Source organism: Bubalus bubalis, chromosome 9, assembly GCF_019923935.1.
Source record: "Bubalus bubalis isolate 160015118507 breed Murrah chromosome 9, NDDB_SH_1, whole genome shotgun sequence".
NCBI lineage: Eukaryota > Metazoa > Chordata > Mammalia > Artiodactyla > Bovidae > Bubalus > Bubalus bubalis.
The window spans coordinates 29,574,545-29,602,543 of record NC_059165.1 but is presented as its reverse complement, the minus strand read 5'-3'; the positions used below and the strand labels follow the sequence as shown (position 1 = coordinate 29,602,543).

At 39.8% G+C, this 27,999-nt stretch overlaps 1 protein-coding gene across 5 annotated transcripts in view; it reads left to right on the top strand.

The window, feature by feature from the left end:
* The window catches only part of RASGRF2 (Ras protein specific guanine nucleotide releasing factor 2), a 260,971-nt gene that overhangs the window by 100,340 nt on the left and 132,632 nt on the right, over positions 1–27,999 (top strand). For all 5 annotated transcript variants that reach the window (XM_006065110.4, XM_006065111.4, XM_006065112.4 and 2 more), the window contains 8 exons: positions 2,280–2,533; positions 7,780–7,859; positions 8,218–8,411; positions 13,809–13,918; positions 14,798–14,916; positions 20,677–20,837; positions 22,067–22,133; positions 22,670–22,806. In XM_006065110.4, coding sequence (XP_006065172.3) covers positions 2,280–2,533; positions 7,780–7,859; positions 8,218–8,411; positions 13,809–13,918; positions 14,798–14,916; positions 20,677–20,837; positions 22,067–22,133; positions 22,670–22,806 — 1,122 coding nt within the window. The remainder of the gene's footprint in view (positions 1–2,279; positions 2,534–7,779; positions 7,860–8,217; positions 8,412–13,808; positions 13,919–14,797; positions 14,917–20,676; positions 20,838–22,066; positions 22,134–22,669; positions 22,807–27,999) is intronic.

Genomic DNA, 27,999 nt, shown 5'->3' with positions numbered 1-27,999 from the left:
CATAATTTTTTAACTTCAGGAGACCAAAAATTGAAATTGGTTCACAGAAATTTCCCATATGATTTCTCCAAATAATATGCATATAATTTTCTCCACATAATTCTACTAAAATGTGTTTTTAATTTTTATTGCTTGAGATATGACAACTGTGTGAATGCCTATTATGAAAATTGATAGTGTGCTGACATCAGTTGGTAAATGAGACAGTTTTAAATATTGCAAAAGAAGAATAGTTGTTTAAATGCATGATAATTGAGACCATATGGGTGAAATAGTATGAGAAAAAAGGAAAATAATCTGTTAAGAAGAAAACAATGATACTAAAAATGATTTGATAGTAATTTATTGCTTTCAATTATGTATGACTTTGCAACCTGCTTTGTTGCTTAATCTACTGCTTAGATATAACAAATACTAATAAATTATCATATAATTTTTCTTATATTTAGAAAGGACTTCAGATTTTGGGGTCAGTTATTTTGTAGATAAGGAAATGGAGCCCAGAGTTCAAGGTCACCCAGTAGGTTAAGTGGCAGAGCCTTTGGGTTCGGGATATGACATATACCTCTCTGTTTAGCTCTCAGCATTTACCTGGGCATTTAAAAGATGCTCAGTAAATATTTGTTGGCTGAAATGCAAAGGCTAGCAGACTTTGTCCAGTTGGCCTGTTATTTTTCAAATCCTATCTTGGGGATTCAGATCAGTTTTAGGGGCTTCCATCTTCCTACAACATTGATTTTAATTTTTATTTCTTATTTTTCCCCCCACAAGATAACACCATTGTGAATTTTTAGTGTGTGTTTTTGCCCATGTGTCTGGGAAAGAGAGTCCTTATAGTTCTTAACAAAAAGCAGGTAAAAGAAGGGCAAGCCTGGTTGTAGCTTTCCTGTGTAACTTAACCAAGAAATTTAGTTTACTCATCTGTAAAAAGAAGGGGTCAGATGAGTTGATGTCTAACACTTTTTTTTTTAAGCTTAAAAAAAAAAACCTCAAATAGCCATAACAAAAAATCAAACCCAATTTAAAAATAGGCAAAGGACTTGAGTAGACATTTCTCCAAAGATGATACACATTTCTTTCAAAGATGCTTCTTTAGAGAAATCACTAACACTTGAAAAGATGATCAACATCACTAAGCATCAGGGAAGTACAAATCAGAACCTCAGTGTAATATTATCGCACACCCATTAGGATGACTACTATAAAAAACCCAAACACCCAATAACAAGTATTGTTGACGATACGAAGAAACTGGAACCCTTGTGCTCTGTTGGTGAGATTGTAAAATGGCTCAACTGTTATAGAAGACAGTATGGTGGTTGCTCAAAAATTTAAAAATAGAACTACCAGCAATCACACTTCTGAATATTTATCCAAAATAATTGAAAGCAAGATTTTGAAGAGATACTTGCACTCCTGTATCCATTGCAGCATTATATGTAATAGCCAAGAGGTGAAAGCACCCCAAATGTTCATCAACAGATAAATGGATAAACAAAATGTTATATATCTATACACACATACATATACAGAGTGGAATATTATTCAGCCTTAAAAAGAAAGGAAATCCTGACACATGCTACAACACGGATGAACCTTGAGGCCATTATACTAAGTGAAATAAGCCTGTTACAAAAAGATACTGAATGATGCCACTTATGTAAGTTATCCAAAGTAGTTAAATTCATAAAAACAGGAAGTAGAATGGGAAATACAAGGGGCTGAGGGAAGGGGGAAATGGAGAGTTGTTTAACGATTATAGAGTTTGAGTTTCACAAGATGAAAATGTTCTGGAGATCTGTATGTGCAACAGTGTGATTTTACTTAACACTACTGAACTATACACTTAAAAATGGTTAAAACAGTACGTTTTATGTTATGCGTGTGTTTTTTTTTTTTTACCACAATTAAAAAATGTTAATACCTGACTTTATGTTGTTAAAGAATAAGCCTTCGATTTATTCCTTTCTTGAAATGTTAACAACTAAATGTGTGTAATATTATTATATTCTGTTGTCCTTCTAGTCAGGCCTAAACAGCTTAAGCTATTGAAGAAACTTGAAAAGCTAAGGAAAAATATTGTTTTAAAAATCATCTTTTTTTTTTTTCCTGCTATCTGGTCCAAACCTGACATTATTTATTCTGTGGTGGGCCCACCAGTGCTCCAGTGAAGGAGCACGATACCCGCGGCACAGGATGGACACCCTACCGACCAGCTTAAGAAGCCGGCCTCACCCCTCCCTGAGATTCACTTCTGTTTTGTTGCCGCTGCTCTGTAGGTTCAGAGCTTCATGCGAGGGTGGTTATGTAGAAGGAAATGGAAGACCATCGTGCAGGATTACATTTGTTCTCCTCACGCCGAAAGCATGAGGAAGAGAAACCAGATCGTGTTCACCATGGTGGAGGCCGAGTCGGAGTACGTTCACCAGCTCTACATCCTCGTCAATGGTTTCCTGCGGCCCCTGCGCATGGCGGCCAGCTCCAAGAAGCCCCCCATCAGCCACGACGACGTCAGCAGTATTTTTCTCAACAGGTTTGTCTTGGATAAGTAAAAGTTGTGTGAAAAACCTATCTGTAGTTTTTAAAGGAAGTTTAACTTCACTCGTAAAAGAAGAGGTATCATAAATTCACCTGCATGAGCTTATGATATTGAAAATAAGGAAGCTGTCATTGGTGTTTCATTATTAGCCCATGTTTTCTTATTTTTATCTGGTATGTTGGCATCTAGTTTTTTCTCTCTCTCTTTTTTTCTATTTGACATGGCATTACCTACTGCTACCCCTCTGACATCTTGTCGTTGTGTGTGTGTTGGGGAAAATTACCTCCTTCATAACCTGAGGGAAATGGAAGTGATTAATAGGTCTTCACATGTAACTTATACAGAAGTACTTTAGGAAGAACAAAAATAAACAGAGGGTCTGAGGATCTCTTAGTAAATTTATTTGCTCAATAAATATTTGTAGTGCGTTTACTGCTGAGGATTCATCAGTGAACAAAGCAGAAGGTCCCTGCCTTCATAGAACTTAAATTCTGATGTGGGAATATAGACAATGAATAGTGAATAAGTGAAAGATGCAGTATTTTATCAGAGAAGGCAATGGCACCCCACTCCAGTACTCTTGCCTGGAAAATCCCATGGACGGAGGAGCCTGGTAGGCTGCAGTCCATGGGGTCGCTAAGAGTCAGACACGACTGAGCGATTTCACTTTCACTTTTTACTTTCATGCATTGGAGAAGGAAATGGCAACCCACTCCAGTGTTCTTGCGTGGACGGGGGAGCCTGGTGGGCTGCCATCTATGGGGTCACACAGAGTTGGACATGACTGAAGCGACGCAGCAGCAGCAGCAGCAGTATTTTATATTGTGATTAGTGCTGTGGAAGAAATAAAGAAGGAAAGGGGAGAAGGGAGAAAGGGGACTGTTAGGGTATTTTACTTAACATTTTAGTTATTTATTTGTTTTTGAGTGCTGCTTCAGCTTCCCAGGTGGTATAGTTGTAAAGAACCCACCTGCCAATGCAGGAGACATGAGACTCATGTTCAATCCCTAGGTTGGAAAGATTCCCTGGAGGAGGGCATGGCGGCCCACTCCAGCATTCTATTTTACTTAACATTTTAGTTATTTATTTGTTTTTTAAGTAGATAAAAACATGCATTTAACCAAAACATGGTTAAAAAAATTAAAACAACATGAGAACATCAAACAGCTTTGAACTCTGTCTCTCCCTACCCCATTTTCCTCACTTGCTATCTGTAACTGTTTTCATTAGTTTTCTATATAGCCTTACAGTGTTCTTGATGTAGGTCAATCGAATTTGAATATAATTTTATTTCCCCCCCTTCTAACACAAAAGGCAAGTACTTTAACACGTGCCTGCTTTTTACAGGTACGTATTAAACTTAACAGTATGTCCTGGACATCTTTCCATATTTGATATATAGAGACAGTATTCTATTTTTCAAAAGATTGCTACATGGTATTACATTATGAGAATGTCCCATAGTTTTTCTATAGCCAGTTTTTAGAAAGACCTCAATGATACATTAACATTTGAGCAGAGACTGCGGTTGATGAGAAGGCAAGCCATGTGGCTGCCCGAGGGGAGAGAGACGCACACAGAGGAGGTGCCCTGTGCAGAGGGCCCGAGGCTGGAGCATGCCGGGCTTGCCAGCGTCAGAGCAGATGAAGGGAGATGTCAGAGGGGTAACAGTTAAGGCATTGTAAAGATGTTTTCTTTTACTCTAAATGAGATGGGGAGAGATTGGTGGGGTTTTAAGGAGAAGCATTCCATGACATGACTTAGGTTTTAAAAGTTCCCCCTGGTTTTCTCTTTTGAGTATAGACTGTGGGCAGATCAGTTTTGTGCCTATTTCAATAAACCAGGTGAGAGACGACTGTAGCAGGGAGGCCTATTAGGTGGGGCTAGTGCAGTAATCTAGGCAAGAGATGATGGAGGTAGTGATAAGTGATTAAATTCTGGGTGTGTTTTTAACATAGAGCCAATAAGATTTGCTGATGAGCTTGAAGTGGATTTTGAAGGAAAGTCCAGGGTTTTGGGTCTGAATAACTAGAACGATGGAGCTGCTATTTATTAAATGGGGAAGATTGACATAAGAACAAGTTTATGGGAAAAGACCAAGAGTTTTTATCTCGAACTTGTCAAGTCTGAGATGCTGTTAGCCAGATGTAGAAATCAAGGGAGCAGGGTTGGATGTTCGTCTGGAGTTCAGGGGAGGAGTTCAGGGCTGGGGGTATAAATTTTGGAGTCTAATAGCATATGAATAGTGTTTAAAGTTGTTTGTCTGAATGTGATTACCAAGGGAGTGAGTACAAATAAATGAGAGAGGAGGACCAAGGACTGAGCCCTGGGATATTTCAACATTTAGAGGTTAGGAGTATGAAGAGCCACAGCAGGGAGGGGACTGTAGGATGAACTGGAAGATTAGGATTGACTTGTGTGCACTGACATGTGTAAAGTAGAAAGCTAGTGAGAGCTTACTGCATAGAGCAGGGAGCTCAGCTTAGTGCTCTGTGTTGACCTAGATGGATGGGATTGGGGTAATGGGATGGAAGTTCAAGAGGAAGGGGATATATGTATACATATAGCTGATTCACTTGTGCGCAACAGAAATTAACACCACATTGTAAAGCAGCTGTACCCCTTCAAAAAATTATAATGAAGAGGATCAGCTAGGGTTGTAGGATACAAACCAGGAGATGGGTTGTCCTGGAAACCAGTGCAGGCAGGAACAAACAACTATGTCAAAAGGTCAAATAAAACAATAACTGAGAGTTGACTGTGGGTTTAATGACTTGGAGCTTATTAGCAATTTTGATGAGGGACCAAAACCTGATTTGGTGAGAAGGGGAATTGGAATTAGAAAGAGTTGGTATAGAAATCTACTTCAAGGAGGGTTGCTATAAAGAGGATCAGAGAAACAGAGTGGTACCTGGAGGTAAATAAAGAAATATAAAGTTGTGTGTGTGTTTGTGCATGTGTTTAGATGGGATAAAAATGACACCAACAGTGATGAGGCAGTAGGGGGAAGGGTTATGGGAAAGAGAGGGAAGAATTGCTGAAGCAGGGTACTTGCACAGGCAGAAGTGGATAGAATGTGGTGAACAAGTCAAGAGCTTGACTTTAAGTGGGAGCATGGACAGGGAAGGAATAATACCTGGACACATCGTGTGGTTAGGAATCAAGCATAGCAAGTGGCAGTGCTGATGGGAGGGAAGTGCTGGAGTCAGGGAAGAGAGGAAAAGGTGTGAAATGATAATCAAGGAGAACAGGGCAGTGAATGGATGAGGGAAATGTAATAGAACTGCTAGATATTAGACTTGTGGCTATGACTTTACAATGAGACTATTCAGGATGGTTTTATGTTGTTCTTAACCACCTTCAGCTGCATAGGTGCAGGTATAGAGTGGGCAAAGGGTAGAGTTTAACTAGTATTGGTGTGTATGAGGCTAATATGATGAACTGAAAACAGAAGGGAGTTGAAGGTGTGTGCAAGGAAGGGGTTATAACACTGAACCATGAGATCTAAACTGTGGAGAATGGGAAATGATGTTGTGAGGGGATTTTGGTCAGTAATAAGGTAGCAGGGTCAATGGTCTCAGGTCCTGATGGTGGGAAGGGATTTGGGGAGTCAGGTTTCTAAAGATAATGAACTCGGAGGTAAGGGGATGGTCACAGAGCAGTGTCCCTGAAACTGAGATAAGGGAGAGGATGCAGTTATGGACAACGAGACGGTCTAGGGTACGATTAAAAGAGTGTTGTCTGAGGTCAGTGAAAGACAAGACCTTCGGAGAAAGAGGTTCAAACACCCAAGAGAGGCCAGGTCATTGGAATGTTGTTTGTGCGCATATTGGAGTCACCAAGAATTGTTTCACCTGTTTTCTATTTAAATACCAAAATATGAAGGTAGATATGCCAGTTAGTTTTCAGTGTAGGCAAGAGGAACCTCCTCTGTGATTGGAGGGAATTCACTGCTTCCTTAGGAAGGGCTGGAGCACAAGTCAGACAGCAGGCCTGGACCACTGAATTCAAGGGCACAGCACCACAAATATAACCCAGAGGTTAGAAAACTAGCTTCTGCTGTTGCCACCGCAGCTGCCTCTCAACCACACCAAACTGGTGCCTAGAAACTAGACCACTGAGGCTAGGCACTGAAATTGCCCCCAAAATACATGTGCATGACTGACTTTCAGTAACAGGAAGATGGCCTCTGCTGCTGCCTTTCATGTCTTACCATGTGTGTCCATGGGTGGGACTGAATTTACATCTAGAACCCTCTCTGCAAGGGACTCTGGAAAATGTAATTTTAGCTCTCCGTCCTCTCTACCTAGAAGGACGATGGAATGAAGATTGAAGGACTAATCTACAATACCTACCAAAGTAGATTTGGTCGAAATCCTAAAACAATAAACACTGCTTAGTTAAAATTTCTATGAAAGAAAACAAATCACAGTCTACAGGAGCATCTATCGTGTTCCATGGGCCATTCACAGAAAGTAAGGATTTCCCATTGATGTTTCTTGTTGTGGACTTTGACTTATAACAAACCCAAGTATGTCACTGACATGAATAATCCTGTCTTTGGTTGTGTTGATGTGTTAGTTCAGAAAAACCTTCAAAGGCTTGTTCCAGTAGATTAATTCTGGTGAGGAGAAAGCAAATGTTACTTTGATAACTCCCCTTCTTAAACCTTCTAGAAATTTGGATCTTTAATTGATGCAATCTTCATTCTAATATATTCATGTAGGCTACATTCTTTACAGAAGATTCCTTTACCTTTCTGGCATGAGGGTTTTAGGAGTGGTTGTGGTAGAGGTCTGTCAAGTCTTCGTCTCTGTCAAAACTCATTTTAGTGAGAGAGAGAGAATGTTGGCTGAATTATCATTTAGAATTAAATCTGAAGAGAAGGATCTTAACTAATTTTCTGATTATCAGTTGAAGTGCTACATCCTAACAGAGAAAGCTGTTTTTATCAATATTGTAAGTTGATAAAGAGGACTATATGACACTGATTTGGTGCTTACTGTCTTCCAGTATTTGGGGCTTAGCTCAGAGTTTTCACTGAGGTTTTCGGGTTGTTGAAAGATAAACTGCTTTCTGGGGGCTGATATAATCCATGTCTTTATTGATTGTATGGTTCCAAGGCCCTCAGAGACATGTATATCATGTACTTAAGGCTTTAAGGATTCAGTGAACTTCTTTAACAAACTAGATACTTTATAGTGATTAAATTATATTATTTTTTCCATTTTTTTTTATAGTGAAACAATCATGTTTCTTCACGAAATATTTCATCAAGGACTGAAGGCAAGAATAGCCAACTGGCCTACTTTAATTTTAGGTAAGTGCATGCTTTGAAAAGTTTCTCTTAATGTGGCTGCAATAAAGAGTAAAGCAGCTTCAACGTTACTCATCCTAAGTTGTTTGAACTTCCCTGATGACCTGGGAGCTTCTGTGGGCATGGGGCCTCTGCCCTTTTGACCCTTCCCCGTGGCCCGTCAAGGTTCTTTGGGGACTAGAGTTGGGCTCTGCCTCGGGGTGCATTCTACCAAGTCAGTCATTCTGGCATCTGCCCTGGGCCGTGTAGCCTGAAACCTGGCTCCGGGAGCCGCTCTCTGCCATTCCTGCAGAGTGAGCAGTCTGTCCCTGTCCCGTGGATAATTTACTGAGAGACGGCCATGTTTGCTTCTTCTTTCCAGCTGACCTGTTTGATATTTTGCTCCCCATGCTGAACATTTATCAAGAATTTGTGCGTAATCACCAGTACAGCCTCCAAGTGCTCGCCAATTGTAAGCAAAACAGAGACTTTGACAAACTCTTAAAACAGTATGAAGCCAACCCTGCCTGTGAGGGGAGGATGCTGGAGACGTTCTTGACATATCCAATGTTTCAGGTAAGTCACCCAGGATGTGTCTTGTAAGTCCTTGATTCCAGCTCGATGTGACTGATACCCGGTGTGACCAGCATGAGACGTGCCCGTGTTCCCTGTGGGAGGTTGTGATACCTCCTCTGTCATCTTGAGCTTGACCCTGAGATAAACAAATCTTTGCCACATATTCTCTCCAGTCTGTCTAGTGTTTGTAAGAAGACCAGGCATTTTTGAGACAATTAAATCAGGAGTGATTTTTTTTTTTTGAAAAGCAGCACAAATTTCTCTCTGCAGAAAGATTCCTCACAGACCTCTTCCATGGAGTCTCCTCCTCCAGCGTGTTTAAAAATATTATTGGGTTTACAGAAATAGGCTGCCGTGCAAATGTTCCAGTGCGGGCTGGTTGCATAAAAGGTTCTGAGGCCGGCGGGTGGGGTGGGGGGTAGGAAGGACTGCTGGGAAGGTGTTTGTTTTCCTGCCCTGTTCTCATTGCTGCCGAGTCTCCCTTGGCTGGAGCTCAGCAGAGCACAAGGAGGACCTTCCCCATCACAGAGGCTGTGGGGAGACGAAGGAGCCAGAGGCCCTGGCTAGGCCTGGGGACTCCTGGCCCCTAGTCAGGTTGCTCCAGTGAATCTAGGGCTTGTCCCAACCTTCACTTTTGGGGGTTAGAGCAACCCCAAGGATCAAGTGCACTTGCGTCCTTTCCTGTATGTAAAACTTCACCACTCTTTAGAGAGAACTGCTGAGGCCAAAATGTGAATTGAATCTCCTGTCCTTTTAAAAAGTGTTGATTTTGTTCTTTTGGAAAAGCATCGAGTGTTCCTGTTGTGGAATTTGTGGGGCTTCAGTCCAGCCCTCCAAATTGTTATGTGGCAAACCGACTCTTCTAATCATGTGTGTTATGGCTTCTGTGGAGAGCTTTGTCCCTCTGAACGGGTATCTCTGACCTCAGCTGATCGTTCCGTAGCCTCCGAGAGAGATGCTGCTCTGGTTCATAATTGTTTGTCTTCAAGTTTGTCTCTCCTGCTTGAAATCCTGGAAGTCACTGTAGAAGTTTAGTAAGATTTTAAAAAATCAAAAGGATGCATATGTAACAACTTAAGTATAGTGAAACTTTGTAAAGTCGTTGTGTTTTTTCTTCACCATGGAACTGAATTGTTTAACTCTTTGCCTCTCTGAACAAATATTCCATACGAGAAACTACAAAGAAAAAAAATGCATTTTAAAAACCTTATACAAAATTATAATTTGAGATTTTGTTTAGAGTGAAACAAAATTTTATTCAATGTTCTGAGAGTCTATTTGAATCTTTGGCAATTAGCTCTAGGTTATGATTAAATTCTCTAAATCCTGTCTGCCTAGCAACCCTCAACTCAGGTGGATAAACAAAGGTAGTATTGTGAAAGATGCATGGAACATTCAGAGAGGAGCCTCACTCCCTTCCTGAAAGCCCACGAATGCCTTTTCAAGTATTGTTTATTTCCGTTGGTGTGAGTCTCTCAGTGGTTTAAAATGCAATAACTGTACTTGAATTTTAGGTCAGGTGTCCAAACAGTTGAATGTAGGTCTTTGGATTGGAATGGAAAGGCCTTTGGATTTCTTAAAAATGCTGAGATAGTCTTCTTCTAACCTTCTTTTCTCCCCCTGGAGTTTAAGCCCGATAACAACAACTTGGCAATTTGATTGATCCCAGGGAATGTATTTCCATAATGTCCAAAAGGGACCATTGGATTGGGAGTATTTAGGAGACCTGCATGTCCTGCTCTCCCTTCAGTGGTAGCATTGGGAAACTTAACTGAACCAATCTGAATTTCTGTTTCTTAAGTTTGAAATTGGGACAGTTGAGCTCTAAATATCTCCCAGATCCCTGGCTCTCTGGGGGACCAGACTAGAAATTTGAGCTGGGTAACTAACTAACCTTCTAAGAGTCTCAGATCCCTCCCTCCAGATCCTAGAATTAAGCTAAAGGGTCAGATGTTGAGATTGTCTGTTTTTTTTTAAGACTAGGGTAACCAGCGGGTGCTGGAAGAAGCCTCAAACTTAAAAGAATTTAGCCAGAATTGGTGCAACTGCAAGAAATGTGCAAATTGAAAGAGTGCTGAATTCTGCTCTTATTTATTTGCTTCTCCAAAACTGTTTTCCTTCTCTGTAGCTATTTGGAACAGACCAAGAGCAGAAAACATTGGAGTTGCTGCCCAAATGCCTTATTCTCCCTCCTGCCTTCTTCCTAGGAGAGACCATGTAGAGCACTTGGGAGAAAACTGCCCTTTCTAGAAACTTGAAGGTTTTTCTTGCTAGGTTCATTCTATATTTCTTGTTCCCTTTTGATCCTTTCCCTGAGGAGCCCTGAGGCGTTTACTCCCTCAGACGGTCTGCTTCCCTCTGCATAAATTGTATTAGCTGTGGTACTTCTGCACATCCACCTTGCTTCAACGTAAGCTGGACACCTTGGGATAAGACTGGGGTGTGATGCTTTTTTCCTTAGATCAAGAGTGGAAGAGGTGACCTTAGCTCATACTGCCAAGAGGCCACTGCCGAGTCTAGATATGGAGGCAAAAGTTGGTATGGGGGCCGAAGGAGGAAGAGAAGTAAATGGAAACTTTTAGCCTGTGTATATTTAGAGAAGTGTTATATTCCACCTCTTCTGGGCTGTTTGTTGAGTAAGTCAGTTGTTACTGTGAGTGAATTAGGCTGAGCTATGGAAACATGGAGGAATTATAGTGAATGTATCCTTAATTGATGATGCAGTGAATTTATCCTCAATTGGACTATTAATATCAGACAAGAAAGTTTGTGTTATCAAGATATTTGTTATAGACAATACAGTAGTGATTAACTTAATTTTTATTTAGCAAAAACAGTGGTTTGGCTAGTACTGTTTAAATTGTCTTCAGCCGCTCATATGTCCATAGATGAGCAAATCATGAAATCTGCTTCTGAGAAGGACAGTGCTGTTAGAGGTCCTCCAGGAAGTAGCCACTTGCTGCTCTACTTACCTATTTACTGTAACTAAAGAGCAAGCTAATTAGTGTCTAAAGGTGACAGTATTATTTCATAATTGAAAGAATTATGATTCATCTAGACAATACTTACTATGATCCTTGGGTTTTGGGGTGTGTGTGTGCGCACACTCAGTCGTATCTGACTTTTTGTGACCCCATGGAGGGGGTGTGTGTGTGTGTGTGTGCGCGTGCGTGCACGTGCATGCGCGCTCAGTCTTATCTGACTCTTTGCAACCCCATGGACTGTAGCCCACCAGGTTCCTTTGTCCATGGAATTTTCCAGGCAAGAATACTGGAGTGGGTTGCCATTTCCTACTCCAGGGGATTTTTCCGGCCCAACCCAGGTATCGAACCCTTGTCTTTTACATCTCCTATGTCTCCTGCATTTGCATGTGGATTTTTTTTTTTTTTTTTACCACTGCACCACCTGGGAAGCTCCAAGGTCTTTTGCGGGGACAGATTTATAATCAGTTCTTGAATATGTCAGATGAGCTCTCTGGAGCGCTGTCCATTTCTCTCTGCAGAAGTCCTTCGCCTGCTTTTTGGTCGTTTCAGGCTTCTTCGTTTCTCTACCAGAAAGTGAGATGGGCCAGTTACTTTCAAATCCATCCACTTGACACTTAGCCAGGGAGCTTTCTAAAATAGATTTAATGATTGGGGGAGGACCATGAAGCTATTGACTGAGCTTAGTTTTGTGGATTTTCAGAACATTATAAGCAGTCAGGCTCTCCCACTCCTGCCCTCCACTTGTTATGAAAAGTTGAGTACCTTAGCTATTGATTGCCTTGATTTTCCTGTAGAACTACTAACTTAGAGGCAAACTTTTATCAGTCATGGCATTGTACAAAAGGGATATTTGAAAGCATACTTATCCCAGCAGCCTTCACCAAAAGGAATGGCCCAACCAGCTGTCTTAGTGAAAAGTTTATGGGGTAGAGAGTCACAAAGCCTCCTCACATTAGCTTCAGAGGAAGGGTTCTCTTGTGACCCATCTTCCTATAACTGAGGATACTGCACTTCCAAAACCTTGACTTGATGACAGTCTCTAGGACATGATCCTAGAGTATGAACTGCTGATAGATGTCTGCGCTTAGGGCACTGCCCTCTGTACCCATGGGTAATCTGGGTATGCAGTAAATATTAGCAAATGACCCAGTGAAGGCAAGAGAGGAAAAGCAGATTTGTAGATAGAGCTGCCAATGCCTCAGGTCAACATGAAAGGAGCTACCCACAGAGTCTTGGGAAGCTGCTTTACTTTCTTCATTCTTAGGGGTCCTTTCAAAGGCTGAGTAAGACCCCAGTCCCTGCAGAGACACCCACTAGACTAGTGCACTGGTCAGAGCTGGGCTCATAGTTGGCTCTGCCATTTACTGTGAGGCCGCTTTGGGCAAGTTATGGAACGTCTTCATGCCTTGTGTCCTTGTCCAAAAAGTGGGGAAATGATCCTTATGTTTTGCTGGAGGATTGGATGCAAACCTCAAACTCCCAATCTGACCCATAGCAGACAGAATTATGGTAGCTGTTGTTCATGCAGGTTTTTATTAAAATTAAACCCACTGCCCCTGCTTTCTAACAATTTTTTGTTTATAAGCCAGTAAAAAATATGTCGAGTTAAATCAACATATTTAACTTGAGTTAATTCTTCATTGTGTTCTATTAAATCCTCCACAGGGTTGGTGGCGTTTCTGCTTTTGAGAGAATTCAGATAGATAGTCTGTTCATTAATAAAAGCATAAACAAATGATCTAATTAAGCAATACTGCTTACTGCTAGAAGGATGAGTTGAGGTAAAGCGGGATCAGAATGTAATAAGGGTAAACATATCTTTTCCCACATTTTGATTCTTAAAGAGAACATTGCAATAGGATTGTCAATAAAAAAATTGTAAACAGACAAATAAATCTAAAATACAGACTCAAGTGACTTGCTGATAACTGTATCTTTTCCTCTATGAACCAGTTTTCAAAAATTATGATTGAGAAATGTATGATTATATTAAAAATCTAAAGAAACAGTTGTTTCTTTGTGCCTTATTATCTTCATGTGTTCTTGGTGAAGTTTTCGCGTGTGTGAGGTTTGAAACATAGTTCATTTTAAATGTATTTCTTAAAAATATTAGTTTGTGGGGATTCAAACAAATGTTTGAAGCCTAATATTCAAACTGAGTGGTCCAGTGGCTGACTCCGCACTCCCAATGCAGGGGAGCTGGGTTTGATCCCTGGTCAGGGAACTAGATCCCAGATGTGCAACTAAGACCCAGTAGAGCCAAATAAATAACTATTTTAAAAAATATATTTGTAAAACAGCCAGACGTGTCAGAGTAGAGATGAGCTCTTCAGAAGTGGTGATGGTGCAGTAGAGAAGGTCTAGTGTTACTCACCCGGCCCTCCTGCTCACGCTGGCCTTGCTTTGCTTCTAGATCCCCAGGTATATCATCACGCTTCATGAACTCCTGGCTCATACACCCCATGAGCATGTGGAGAGAAAAAGTCTGGAGTTTGCGAAATCCAAACTAGAGGAACTGTCCAGGTACGTGAAGAATTTATAATAAAGGCTTGATATGGCAAAGTAGCATGTTAGTCTTTTGTGAAGACCTGATGTAGACTCTGGGAGATGGTGATGGACAGGGTGGCCTGGCATGCTGTGGTCCATGGGATTGCGAAGAGTCGGACATGACTGAACTGAACTGAATGTTTATGTCCGCGGGAACAAGAAGCAAGACATAAGCGGCTTCTCAGATTCCCCTGAACATTAAATGCTAGCTTCTGAGATGGTGCTAAATCAGCATGCACAATAATTTTAACCAAGAAAAAATTATATATATATAACATTTATATAATAAGTATAATTATATAAAATCTTTGAAAATGATTTTATGTCATTTAAGTTTATATAATTGAGATTAGACACATTTTGGTTTAAGTTTGAAAAGATTCACATTTCTTTCATTATAATAGGAAGATGGTTAGTTGCGTTTTTGTATTCATATTTGGTAAGAAGTTGGAGAATGTATATTTTCGATTGATCAGTGACTTTTCAGTGTTTCAGGCATTTCTTTACAGCTGTGTTCCTTTAACTTATAAGGGACAAATATAAATAGTGTATATAGTATAAAGGTCTCTAGTTTGCTCCACCTCTAAGAAACGGCATCCTAATTTCAATGAAAGAAGCTGTTCATAAAATAATGTGTTGCTTTCCTGTTGCGTTTATAAGCAACGGTCCCAGAATACTCCATTTGCTTTGCTTTGAGTCATGACTTGATGAAGGTTAGAAGTCCAGTGTGACTTACCCTACATCTCCAGTTAAACTGATACAAGGTCAAACCCTTGCTTCCCAGATGGAGCTCTGTTGCTTACCCACTGGGATAATAGAAGATCTCTCACTGTGGTCCTGTATTGTATTTGACAGGGTCATGCATGATGAAGTGAGCGACACCGAAAACATAAGGAAGAACCTTGCCATAGAAAGAATGATCGTCGAGGGCTGTGATATTTTGCTGGACACCAGCCAGACTTTCATCCGCCAAGGTAAGTCCTTGTTCAGCGGACTCACCAGCTAAGTGGTCTCTGTATCTGTCACCTATCACAGGCAGATCCAGGAAAGCGTGGTGGAGCAGGCTTGATTAGGCTGTTTGCTTGATGCTGTTCATGCAGGACGTCCCCATGGCCTTGGCCGAGGCTGTGGTTGAGGCCCACCTTTGTGCTGTTTCTTTTCAGGGGCCATGAAAAACAGCAACACAATACTAGTAAAGCACGAGTGGGACAGTAAGTTACATTCTGACTGGACCCTGCTCCTCAGTGGACCGGACATTCTCTACAGCTCCAAGGAGGACAGATTGGTCTGGCCGATTGGAGTGGCAGTGCCAGGTGGTGACGACATCCAGGCAAAGGCCCAGGAGAAACTTGCCTCACTCAAAGCCCTTTCCCATAGGAGAGGGGACAATGTCCGCAGTGAAAACAGCTGTCTCTTGTTCCCATTTTTCATCAGCACTTCTGGATCGGCCCCACACGATATGACTTGATTCAGTTGGTAACTCCAGTTGCTAGATGAAATGTGTCAACTTGCCCTGCCATACTTTGGCGATGGCCAAGGTATCACGTTTGAGGGGTGTGCTTTGGGGGCATCACCCAGTAAATTAAGCCTTTGAAGAGTGGAAGATATTTATGCTGGAAACTGTAGAGAAGCTATGCCATGACAGTGCATATTCCTCCGTGGTTCTTATTACAAAGTACACGAAGTAAAAACCACACTTGAAATTCTTTGCAAGTGCGTAGGTGTCCTGAGGGAGGGGAACATGCCCTCACAGAGTCGATTTCAGGCAGTATATTGCACACAGTCATAATTTTGAACTTGGGGAGGAGTGGCATATACATTTGGAACTCGAATTAACCTTTAATGTAGTTTCTGTTTATAACGTGCCAATATTAATTGAAGATATTTGCATTTCTAGTGCCTACCAAAATGTGCTGCCTGAAACATTTTTTTTACCTCATCAAACAAGACATTATTTGTGCTGCACACATTAATTTTTGCACAGAACACTTAAAAAATTTAACACATGCTGTTCTATTTTCCATTATTTATTTACAAGGGGAGAAGTCACACATATGTTAAAGTTTGGAAGTATATTTGAGGATATGATAGCTTTCGCATTTTTGACTTGAAGTATTAATTTTTCTTTAAGTAATAGTGGACTATCACGCTGACGGCACCAGGCCTTCCTAATCCGCCTCCATCCCTCTTCACAGACTGCGTCCCTGTATCAGCTTCCTGCCTCCTGGCATCGTCTGCCTCTGTGCCTTTACATGTGTAGGGCCCTGGGGACCAGGGGTTCCCTCATCCATGTTTCTGGTGCCTGCGGAAGGTCCTCTTGTCCTGCCAGGCTCAGATCAGAGCCTTTTAAATTTCCTCACTTCCCCCTCTCTCCCCTCCAGTGCGAATGAGTTTACTCTCCTCCTCCTTTCCAAGCGCCCTTGCTCCTGGTGCGTGCATCTCGTCTTCTTCTACGTGTTTGCTTGCCTGTCTATCCCAGCAACTGTAACTCTGCAGGGCACTATTTATGAATTCTCTCTTGCCTAGTTCAATGCTTTCCATTATAGGCACCTGGAAAACGGACAATGGGTGACACTGAATTGCTTGTTGAAATGCAGTTTTGAATGTCAGCTGTCTTGTTTTGTATTTTTCTTATGTTTGGAGTCCACCGAAAAATACTGACTACAGGACTTGAGCTTTGTAATATGTGAAAATGGAAACAAAAGTTTCTATAACTAGTATTCAATTTCTGAAAGGACTTTGGATTGATGAGTATTATTATTACACATAAACGTTTAATATATCTCTAAGTTGGAAAAAGCATCTATGATGAAAAATGCTGGAAGGTTTTGAATACAGTGAAGAAATCGTATTTTTTTTTCCTTGCACCAGGAAAACCAATCAGGAGCCACCTCTCTCTTTGATTCATGTCTAGATTTTATTTATTGCTTGTTCTGAACCACATGTTTGAGGCGCTTTTGTCAGCTATTAATATATCTGATGTTATTGCTGTATTGACGTTGATATTAATGATTTGCCTTTCTGCAGTATTTTTCTGTGTTGTTTGGTTTGGTTAGTCTGTTTGGGAATTATTCAATAAAGGTGGTTTAAAAAGAAATCAGGCCTTAATCTGAAAGTAGAAGATAATCCAATTACAGTCAATTTGGAAAGTTTGTGTTGTTTTGCTTTGGTTGCAACAATTATTACTTTTACTGCTGCTGCTGCTAAGTTGCTTCAGTCGTGTCCAACTCTGTGCAACCCCATAGACGGCAGCCAACTAGACACGTTCAATGCATGAGTGCAAACATATATGCATAAATATGTGTGTTTTCAGTCTCAAAATGAATTTTAATTCTGAAGACTAGAAAAAATAAGGTCGTCTGAAAGCGCCCCTCTGAATAGGGGTGATAGCCAATCTTGAATGTCAATCCATGGGAATTCATTGATTGAAATAGCTTATTTTTTATAAACTGATTCCAATTACTAGATAGTTGATGAGTATGATGCAAAGGACTGTGTCATAGCAGTGGTCTGACATTGTCATTTATTTTCAAAATCTTTTCAAAGTTTCTTGAGCAAATGTTGTACGTGTTTGAGGCAATAATAGTATAGCTAGCTCCATCATGGAGGTCAAATCCTGTCTCCTCCCTTTCCTTGCTGTGTGATACTGGACAATTTACTTAATTTCTTTTAGCCCCAGTTTCCTTTCTTTGTTGTTTAGTCAATATGTCATGTCTAACTCTTTTGTGACCCCATGGACTGGGGCCCACTAGGCTTCTCTGTCCATGGGGTTTTCTAGACAGGAATACTGGAGTGGGTTGCCATTTTCTTTTCCGGGGGATTTTCCTGATCTAAGGATCGAACCTGCACCTCCTGCATTGGCAGGCAGATTCTTTACCACTGAGCCACCAGGGAAGCTCCTTCCTCTTTTTAAGTGGGGTTAATAGTAGTACCTATCTTTTAGGGTTGTTGTGAAAATTAAATGTTCATAAAAATGACTGGAGTCAGTGAGATTATGACATAAACTTTAAAAACCAAGATCTAAATTTTGGAATAAGTTTCTATTTTCAATAACATGAAATATATATGAATATTTATTAGAAGATAAAGGCACTGTAAGTTGACATTTTGTGCAAAATCCATTATACATAGTCATCGTTGTCTGGTAGAAAGGTGAATTAGGAAAAGTAAATAGAGTGACTGAATTTAAAGCTAAATGCATGGAGAATGAAACATGAAACTTCTGGTACTTTAATCATTCCCAGATTCAAAATCATGTACTTTCAATGTACCAGTGTTCTTTGAAATTGTAACATGCGGTCTGGAAATAGTTACACCTATTCAAATGCCTAATCCAATAACCTGGAAATTGCTCTTCAGTCTTTTTAACTACTGAATGGAATAAGAATAAGGGCTTTAGCCAGTCTCAAATGCCACACCATGGGAATTTCGTGACTGAAAAACAAGTTTTTTTTATAAGTTGACCCCAGTTATTAGATAGACTGATGATGATGGTAATGCAAAGAATCATTAAGACTAATGATTTCACTTATTTGTAATAACTAGAAAGTCTAGTTATTTCTAGTAATAACTAGATAATTTAGAAATTTTCAAGTCTCATAGTTGTGTTGAAACATCATGTCAAACATAAGATGAAATGTGAAAAAAAACCACTTAACATATTTTTCAATATTATTTTATAAACCAGTGTTGAAATTGTTCACTTCTAATTCAGATGTACAGATTTCTGTGCATACCTAATGCATATAGTCTCTTATTTGGATCCAAGATGAGCAGTTATAGATTAGGCATATTAGTGTATAGTTGCCAAGGAAACATTTGTTTTTTTACCTCAAAGCTAAAATTCACAATAATGACTAATACATGAGTTAACAGTGTATTTTAAAATTTCCAACTTACAGAATCATTAAATACTAGAAGCATTTACCCACGAGCACATTATTATTCAGTTTTCTTAGCCTCGGTTATATCCTTTCTGAAAACGACCCTTAAGCCCACTTGTCCACCTGTCTCTGCTGCAGTCTTCCGCTCGGCCCTAACCCATCTGTCTGGATGACTCATGACCACCCATGGCAAAGCTAGAACTTGCTGTCTTTTCCCATCCATTCCCTTTCTGACTTTCAGTTTTTATGTTGCTGAATCCACCGCCGTCTCCTGGCCAGGATAACCCAGGTCCTCTGAAAGATCTCTGGCTTTGATTCCACCAATGGGTCTCATGAGTACAATCCTTCTGTGGCTATTACTTGCTCATTTACTCCTCTAAGCATTCTGCCTTCTGCTTTTTCACTTTTCCTTTGTTCCTCGTATTTGATTACTTGCTCCCTGGCTCTCTGCCAGTTTGCTCCCACCTACCTCTCTTCCTTGTTGCCCATTCCTATCACTGGAACCAAGCCCTTTCCCGTCCCCGTCCCCCAGTCCCACGCCCTCCCGCAGGACTACCTCTGTGTTATTCTTTAGGCACCAAATAGATGCTGACTATGCGTTTGTCAGGCAGCCCACTTAAACACTCACCTGAATGGGTGGCATTCAGGGACCCATAGAGATTTGGGTTCTTTACTTCCTGCACATCCTTAGATCTCTGTAAAGGTAGGTACTGTTTGGAATAGTCATATGTTAATGTAAGTGTTTTGTGACCCACAATCATAGATTTATATTCCAAAACACAATAAAAAAAAACCAATCAGGAAACCTAGGAAATGTATGAAGAGGAAAATAAAGTTGCCTACAGTCTCATCTCTTAGTGATGACCTCTGTTCATAATTAAGTGATGAATATTCATTTAATAGTTCTTATGAGGCCGATAGGAGTCTTTGTAAAGCTGCATTTGGGGTAGGTGGTGAATTACACAAATAGTAGAAATAGTAAAACCAAAGCTTTATAAAAAAAAGAAATAGTACTGGCTCGGAGCATTTCAGAAGTCAGAGGCAATGTATTTGCAAGCATCTTTCTTAGCATTTTTTGGTTTGATATTTAAATTAGAATTTCCTTTTGAGGAGAGCAGGAGGTCATAATTAGAGTGAAATTATATAAAATCTCTGCTTAGCTTCTTGAATGGAAGAACACAGGAGTGTTCTGCATATAGAATTTATGTGGTTTCTTTTCCATGTAGATTTCACAAAGAATTTTTATCACATATAATTTAAATGTAACCTGAAATAACTGCCCTTTAAAAATAGCCCTTCACTAAATTGTGTTGAATTGTATAATCTGTGTATTTTTATAATGTACATTTAAAAATGTACATTATAAATGTGCATCATGTTTTTAAATACAAAGTAGGCTATATTAATGCTATTCATCTACCTTTATTGCTTTAGGAAAAACAAATTTGACTTGCTTTTTATTATGTTGTTTTAATACTATATGTAATTATACAATATGTACCCTATTCTTATGTAAATAAATTGATAAACATCAGATTATGAAGGACAGAAGGCAGAAATGTCTCATTCTTTGAATTCAGTATGGCTTTGTTTTTAAACTTATTTTCCAGCTTATATATAAATAATCAAATCTAAAGTGTTCTACAAAAATAGTAAGAATTGGTGTGACTCTTAAAGCATAGCAATGTATTGTTTCTTCTGCTCAAAGTGCAGGGGATTTGCTTGTTCCGATGGTACAACAAATAATTCCTTGGTATCTTGGGAAACAGGCCCTAGTGTTTTTGCATCAGGAACTGCTCTCACTTGACAGAATTTTAATTACTGTGTGTTCTTCACTTTTGTGATCACCAGGTTCTCTTATTCAAGTACCTTCCGTTGAGAGAGGGAAACTTAGTAAAGTTCGCCTGGGTTCACTGTCTTTGAAAAAGGAAGGAGAAAGACAGTGCTTCTTGTTTACAAAACACTTTTTAATTTGTACAAGAAGTTCAGGAGGAAAGCTGCATCTGCTCAAGGTACTGGTTTTACATGACTATTCCATTTATGTTCCATGCACTTAAGAGGCATTGAGGTTAATTTAATTATGACTTTCCCATGCCTACTATCATAAAATAGATTATTACCGTATCATGGTGAGGTAATATACAGTTGCCAACCTTGACATTTACTTTGTTGTCAGTTAAATCCAAAATAATAGAAATTTAAATGCAATTGCCATAAAGTAAGGCAATTAAAATCATAACCTGGACAAAATTACTAGTTGTTGACTGAGCTCAAAAATCTTGTCAAATGACTGCAGTATACTGATTGTGTGCTGCTGCTGCTGCTAAGTCGCATCAGTCGTGTCCGACTCTGTGCGACCCCAGAGACGGCAGCCCGCTAGGCTGCCCCGTCCCTGGGATTCTCCAGGCAAGAACACTGGAGTGGGTTGCCATTTCCTTCTCCAATGCAGGAAAGTGAAAAGTGAAAGTGAAGTCGCTCAGTCGTGTCCGACTCCTAGCGACCCCATGGACTGCAGTGCACCAGGCTCCTCCGTCCATGGGATTTTCCAGGCAAGAGTACTGGAGTGGGGTGCCATTGCCTTCTCCTACTGATTGTGTAATATTCGCTAAATGCTATTTTATCTTACTCAGTACCAAGAGTGAGAAAACTATGGCCCACAGCTTGCTGCCTCTTTTTAATAATAAAGTTTTATTGGAACACAGCCACAACTCATTTCCTTCCTTATTGTACCTGGCTGTTTTCATGCTTTTTAAAATGGCAAATTTAAGCAGTGGCAATAGAGATCATATGGCTTGCAAAGCCTAAAGAATTTACTAGCTGGCCCTTTACAGAAAAAGTTTGCCTATCTGTACCTTCTGTTATTAATGCCTGAAAATATTATCCAGCATCACAACAGCAGAGTTCTACTGCTTAAGTCACTTACTGGTTGTAGAGTTTTACCCTTTGCTGCTCTGCATTCACTCTGTGGGGCCTCTGGGGTGCCATAAAATCTCCCATAGACCGACTCTTTAAATTTTACAGACATTGGGAGTGAGAGTCAGATGGTGGGGAAGAATCATGAAGCTCAATGAATTCAATTACTTTTACACATTTAAATTTAACTTTGGGCTCTATGAAAAATTAGTTTCAAGACTGAATTGCTGTTTATTCTGTGGCAGTTCGAATATAAGGTTTACAAATCACAGCTTCCCAACCTATGCAAGACTCTCAGCCACTTAATGAAAAATTGGTCTGTTTCCAGACAGGTGGAGTTCTGTCTCTAATAGAATGTACCTTGGTTGAGGAGCCCGATGCGAGCGATGATGACTGTAAGTCACATTCTATCACTTAGAATTATATTAGCATTAAATAGTCCTATGGTTTTTATTCGTTGATAGCTAAGAAGAGCTGCTTCAGGAGACAGGGAAGATGTTAAGAATAAATTCCCTGAATTCATTTATATGTGAAAAATTCTGTTGACCCATTTAACCTGTGACCCCAGTTAAGCCATCTTTGGAAATTTACATTTTACTGAATTTGTCTCGTGATAGTGGCTTTGCAGCAGCAGAGAAGAAAGTAATTGAATTAGAATGTTGGAATTCTGTAATTTATGGAAAATTTTTAAAAAGCCATGAATTGACAAGGAGAGCAGGACCCTAGTCTTGAGTAACCCACCGATCTCAGCTCTTTCATCTGCTTATGAGCTTAACAAAGCCATCCCCATGCTTGAGAAGTACTGTATCACTAAAAGGAGATTCTGGACTTAAATGCACATTGGTTGTATTACTAGGACCTTGAGAAAGCAGTTATCTATCACTCATATTTTTGTATTCACATCTAATTGTTTGGTTTACGTGTGTTGAAGCCAAAGGTTCTGGCCAAGTGTTTGGACACTTGGATTTCAAAATAGTGGTGGAGCCTCCAGATGCTGCCCCTTTCACTGTGGTCTTGTTAGCACCTTCCCGCCAGGAGAAAGCTGCCTGGATGAGTGACATCAGTCAGGTAAGCAAGTGACTTTGGCCCCAAGTTGGTTTTTGTTTGTGTTTTAAATTTCACAGCATAAACTTTTGGGACGCAGTTTTAGAGTCAATTTATTTTTATTAGAAAATTACTTCTGGTTGCTGTGGTCATTGTCCTCATGTATTGAATCATTTGTTGTTGTTTGTTTACAATTTACCTAAATGTTGTCATTGTATTTTGTATCCTGGGCATTCTTGTATAAGCCAGTATGCACTTGAGTTGGACAGTGGTTTTGTGTGTTTGTTTGGAGAGTGTTAAAATTGCCCCGTGAGTAGTCAATTCTCCAGTGACCTCATTAGTTTTTTTTTTTTTTTTTTCTTATTTGTTGCTGAGATAGGAAAATGCTAAGAGATGTAAAAATAGCTAATAAGGACTGTGGAATCAAATAAAAAAAGAGAGAATGCCTGTAGTATGAGGCCTGAAAATGAGTTCCTGTATTTTATATAGAAAAAGTTAGGGAACAGATTTGCTTACCTTTCCTTAATCAGCACTGTCTGGTTAGGGAATTGCTACATTTGTTCAGGATTTGAAAAAAATGTCAAAACTGTGATGATTGGACTTGGGCATTCTTCAAGCCAAGCTCCACATTAATTTTGGCTCCATTAACCAATCTAGGTGAAAAGGGAAGCTGTGAAGGAAAATATTAAAGCTTAATCATCTTCAGAGTTGTTGACTAAAGGAGGATTGGGGCAAACAGGAAAGGCATATGTTATAGATCCCATTGTCTTCCTTTTCTGAAGAGCCCTTAGTAATTTATATATGCCGTAGATATAAATATGAACTATAAATATATCATGGTTTTTCAGATACTTAATTTTTTCTTTTTTTAAAAAAGCAATTTTTTAATATTTTTTTAAATTTTTGGCCTTGCCGTGAGCCATGCAGGATCTTAAGTCCCCGACCAAGGACTGAACCTGTGCCCTCTACTTATTGGGAGGGCAGAGTCTTAACCACTGGACCCCAGAAAAACCCCTTAATTTTTTTCTAAGAGACTGAAAAGCAAAAATAGAAAGAAAATGAATGTGCAAGTTAATTATTTTTATATGTCAGAGAAGTTTTACCAGACTTAATCTCATTTGTCCTTTACAATAACATTCCGAAGGTAAACAGAAACAGTAGTCCCATTTCACAGGTACGAAAACTGAGGTTCAGAAGGTTAATAAGCATTTGTCTGAAGTTACACAACTGTGCTGGGTCATGACTGAAACCTAATCCAGGTCTTTTATTACCACTGTAAATGTCCTCTACTGGAATTCCAGATTTTTACTGCTTTTCTTCCAGGACTGTTGATGATGAATACATAGCTGAAGTCAAGGTGCTTCTTTTCTGGTTAACAAAGAAACAAAAATATGGGATCATGTATATTTGCATAATTACACACTTATGGAGATTTACTAATACTTTCATTAGCTCTAAGCTGTATGAATTAATACTGTAATTAAGTCTGTGGAATGCATCTTTTACCTTAAGAAACTCTGAATCAGTTATTGATTCTGTGAATGTTAACTGAGCAATCACCCTGTGCTCCCAGGCATTGTGTAAGTACCAGGGGTTTGGCAACGATCCCTGCTCTCAAGGAGACAGACAGATTAGTAGAGAAGAAAGGGAAGTAGACAACTTAGTGCAACAAAATTGTGTATGTGTTGTGAAGCCAAGATAAGTAGGAAGAATGGGGAGAATTAGAGTTGTAGACAAACTTGTTTTTCCAGCTTCTTATCATTTCTACCCTATGATATAACTGGGGTGCCTAAGATTCAGAGCTGATAAAAACTTTAAGCGATCTTACTTAGGGGGCCAGGTGAGGCATCGCTAAGAGAGAAAAGACCCTTGAGGTGTATGAATGATTCTATGCCCAGTCCTTTAAAGAAAGGATCTAATACTTTGCCTCCCAGAAGCAGTGATTCTCTCTACTTAGACTACATTTTAGCAGGAAATGGCAACCCACTCCAGTATTCTTACCTGAAAAATTCCATGGTCAGAGTAACGTGGCAGACTATAGCCCATGGGGTAGCTAAGAGTTGGATGCGACTGAGTACGCATGTAGACTACATCTTGAGTGTAGGTGTACAATTTCTTCCTATTTCTCCAAGTTTCTATGGCTAATATACTGGTGTACTAGATTATATGTACAATTGAATTGGATAAAGAAACAACAGGAAATTGTGTCTTTCTGAGTGACAGTGATATCATGATACGAAATTACTGTGTTCAGTAGAACCTTAATATTGTGTGGTTTCGATACTTAAAATTTCAGCCATTCAACAAATATATTTATGCAGTGATAACATATGCTAGGCACTATCTCGGTGCTTGTGATATATCATGGACAGGAGAGAACAACAAAAATTCCCTGACCTTGTGTAGCTTACAGTCTAGTGTGGGGAAACTGAAAACAATGTAAAGATAATAAATATATAATATTTTATGTTAGAAGGTAATAGGGCAGGTTGAGAAGGACTGGGCGACTGGAGGTAGGTGTGGGTCAGTACAATTTTGAAAAGGTGATCATCTCATTTTGAAGACAACATGTAAACAAAGACTGTGGCGAGTGATGGAAAATACCATGTAGATATTTAACAGAGGGAAAGTCATTCCACACAGAGGGAACAGCCTCTGCAAGCACTCTAGAGTAGGAGGCAGTATATTTTGAGCAATAGCATGAAGGTTAGATGTGGCTGAAGGGGAATGTTGAGAGGGAAAGTAGAAAGAGGGAAGTAATTTCAAGGGAGTTGTTAAGTAAGCAGTGGGGTATGGACGCTCAGTGCTTGGAGGGAGGTCCATGTGTGAGACTCTCTGTCATTTAGATGATATTTAAGGCCACGAGACTGTTGAGATCACCCAGGGAGTCAGTATAGGTAGAAATGAGGAGAAGCCCATGGAGTGAGTGAGAAGTCACGAACAGCAAAGAAGAGAAGGAACCAGTAGCGCAATTGGAGGCTAGCCGAGAGGGTGCGGTGTCTTGCAAGTCAAACGAAGGAAGTGCATCGAAGAGGAGGGAGTGGCTATGAGCCAACTGCTTCTAAAAGAAGTTATGGTACACATATAAATTGGAATATTACTCAACCATAACAAGGAATGAAATTGGGTCATTTGTAGAGATATGGAGGGACCTAGAGTCTATCAAACAGAGTGAAGTAACTCAGAAAGAGAAAAACAAACATCATATATTAATGCACATGTGTGGAATCTAGAAAAATGGTACAGATGAACCTAGTTCCAGAGCAGGAATAGAGACGTAAACATAGAGACCAGACAAGTGGACACGGTGAGGGGAGGGTGAGATGAATTGGGAGACTAAGTGTGACATAGGTACACTGCTGTGTGTAAAATAGCTAGCTACTGGGAGCCTGCTGTATAGAATAGGGAACTCAGCTCCATGCTCTGTGATGACCTAGGGCCTGGGATGTGGGGGAGGGACAGAGGCTCAAGAGGGAGGAAACATATGTATGCATGTAGCTGATTCACTTTGTTGGACAGCAGAAACCAGCACAACATTGTAAAGCAATTACACTCGAATTAAAAAAAAAAATGTTGAGCCAGGTAGTGAGTGTTCTGAGATACTTAGTGATTTTCCTGACACGGGGTTTGAATGGTGGGTGGTGGGGACAGAGTGCTCCACTATCAACTGAGCCTAGTTTACTGCCCAGCAGCCTGCATCTCAACTGGGCTTTGTTCTCCACTTAAAACATTTTCATTTTATGGGGGAAACTGTGTGCTATACATACATTGATGAAATCTGTCAGTCTCCCAAACATCCCTATGGGCATATTCATTATTGATAAGATGAACCTACAGAATGCTTGAAATGTACCTTTTAATATTTTATCATGTATATGTAAAAATATGGATACAAAAAGGAACCAGAAATACTTCCAACACCCAGATCACTAAATAAATGTTTATCAAAGTGTCTTTCACAGATAATTACCTGAAGGTTTTTTTTTTTTTTAATGCAGATTCCTGAACCCTCCTTCCAGACACCCCCTCAGGTTTAACAGGCTCCACTGATCACTTTTGCACAATTACATTTGAGAAACTCTGTTCTGAAAATCAAATATTTTCATCTCTGAAACCTTCACAATCCTGCCATACCAAAATAATTCAACAGTTTGCCTCTAGCTGCATATATGCATCATTTTTTCCTTTTTCATCTTCCTATATTCCTATGAGTTCTTTGTATCAGTGTCTCCTAATGGTAATATATGTTTATTCTACCATGTTAACTTAGACTTCCCTGATGACTCAGCAGGTAGAGAATCTGCTTACCAATGCGGAAAATGCAGGTTCGGTCCCTGGGTCAGAAAGATCCCCTGCAGAAGGAAATAGCAATCCACTCCAGTACTCTTGGCTAGGAAATCCCATGGACAGAACCTGGTGGGCTGCAGTCCATGGGGTCCCAAAGAGTCCAACATGACTGTGTAACTAAGGACGCATCATGTTAACTTACCACTTTTCTAGCTCTTTCTGAATAATTAGGCATACGGGCAATTTCCAAGTTCCAGCACTAATGTGTGGATGGGGTGGTGCTAGCCATCTTTGCACGGAGAGTTACTCCTCCTTTCAAGGCCCCTTGTTGGTGTATCTTACCCACAGGTATAGGGCTGGTGAAGGGGGCCTGATCACTTTCATGAATTCAAGATTCATGACTCAACAGACTGCCAAAACACTCCAAGAAATATGTAACTCATCTATTCTAAGTCCTGCCAGTGCTGAATTTTGTCATGTTTGTCACATTTCTTCATTTAATGGAAAAGTGGAATTCCTTCCTAGTGATTTTAATTACTTCTGCAGTTATCAGTGAGACTATTTTCCACCATATCTATTTATTGTCTGTTTATACCAGATGGACATTTATTTGTTGGGGCTATGCTTGTAGATATCCTTCCCTGTCCTAGGGAAATGAACATTTCTTTTGATCTAAATTATGAATATATTCTCCATGATTTTGTCCTTATTTTTGTCATTTTTTTTGTTTTGCAAATTTTAATTTTTTCTGGTGTAATTTGACTCCACCTTGCTAAAACACTGTACCATGTTATACTAATCACATGTAGCTCTTACTTGAAATAATAAAGTGGTGCCTAAGTATTGACACAATCCCACTTTCACATAGAGAACTCTGTATGAAAATTAAGACTTTTAGCTTTGTCAGGCCTCTCTCTTTGAAGCTGTAAT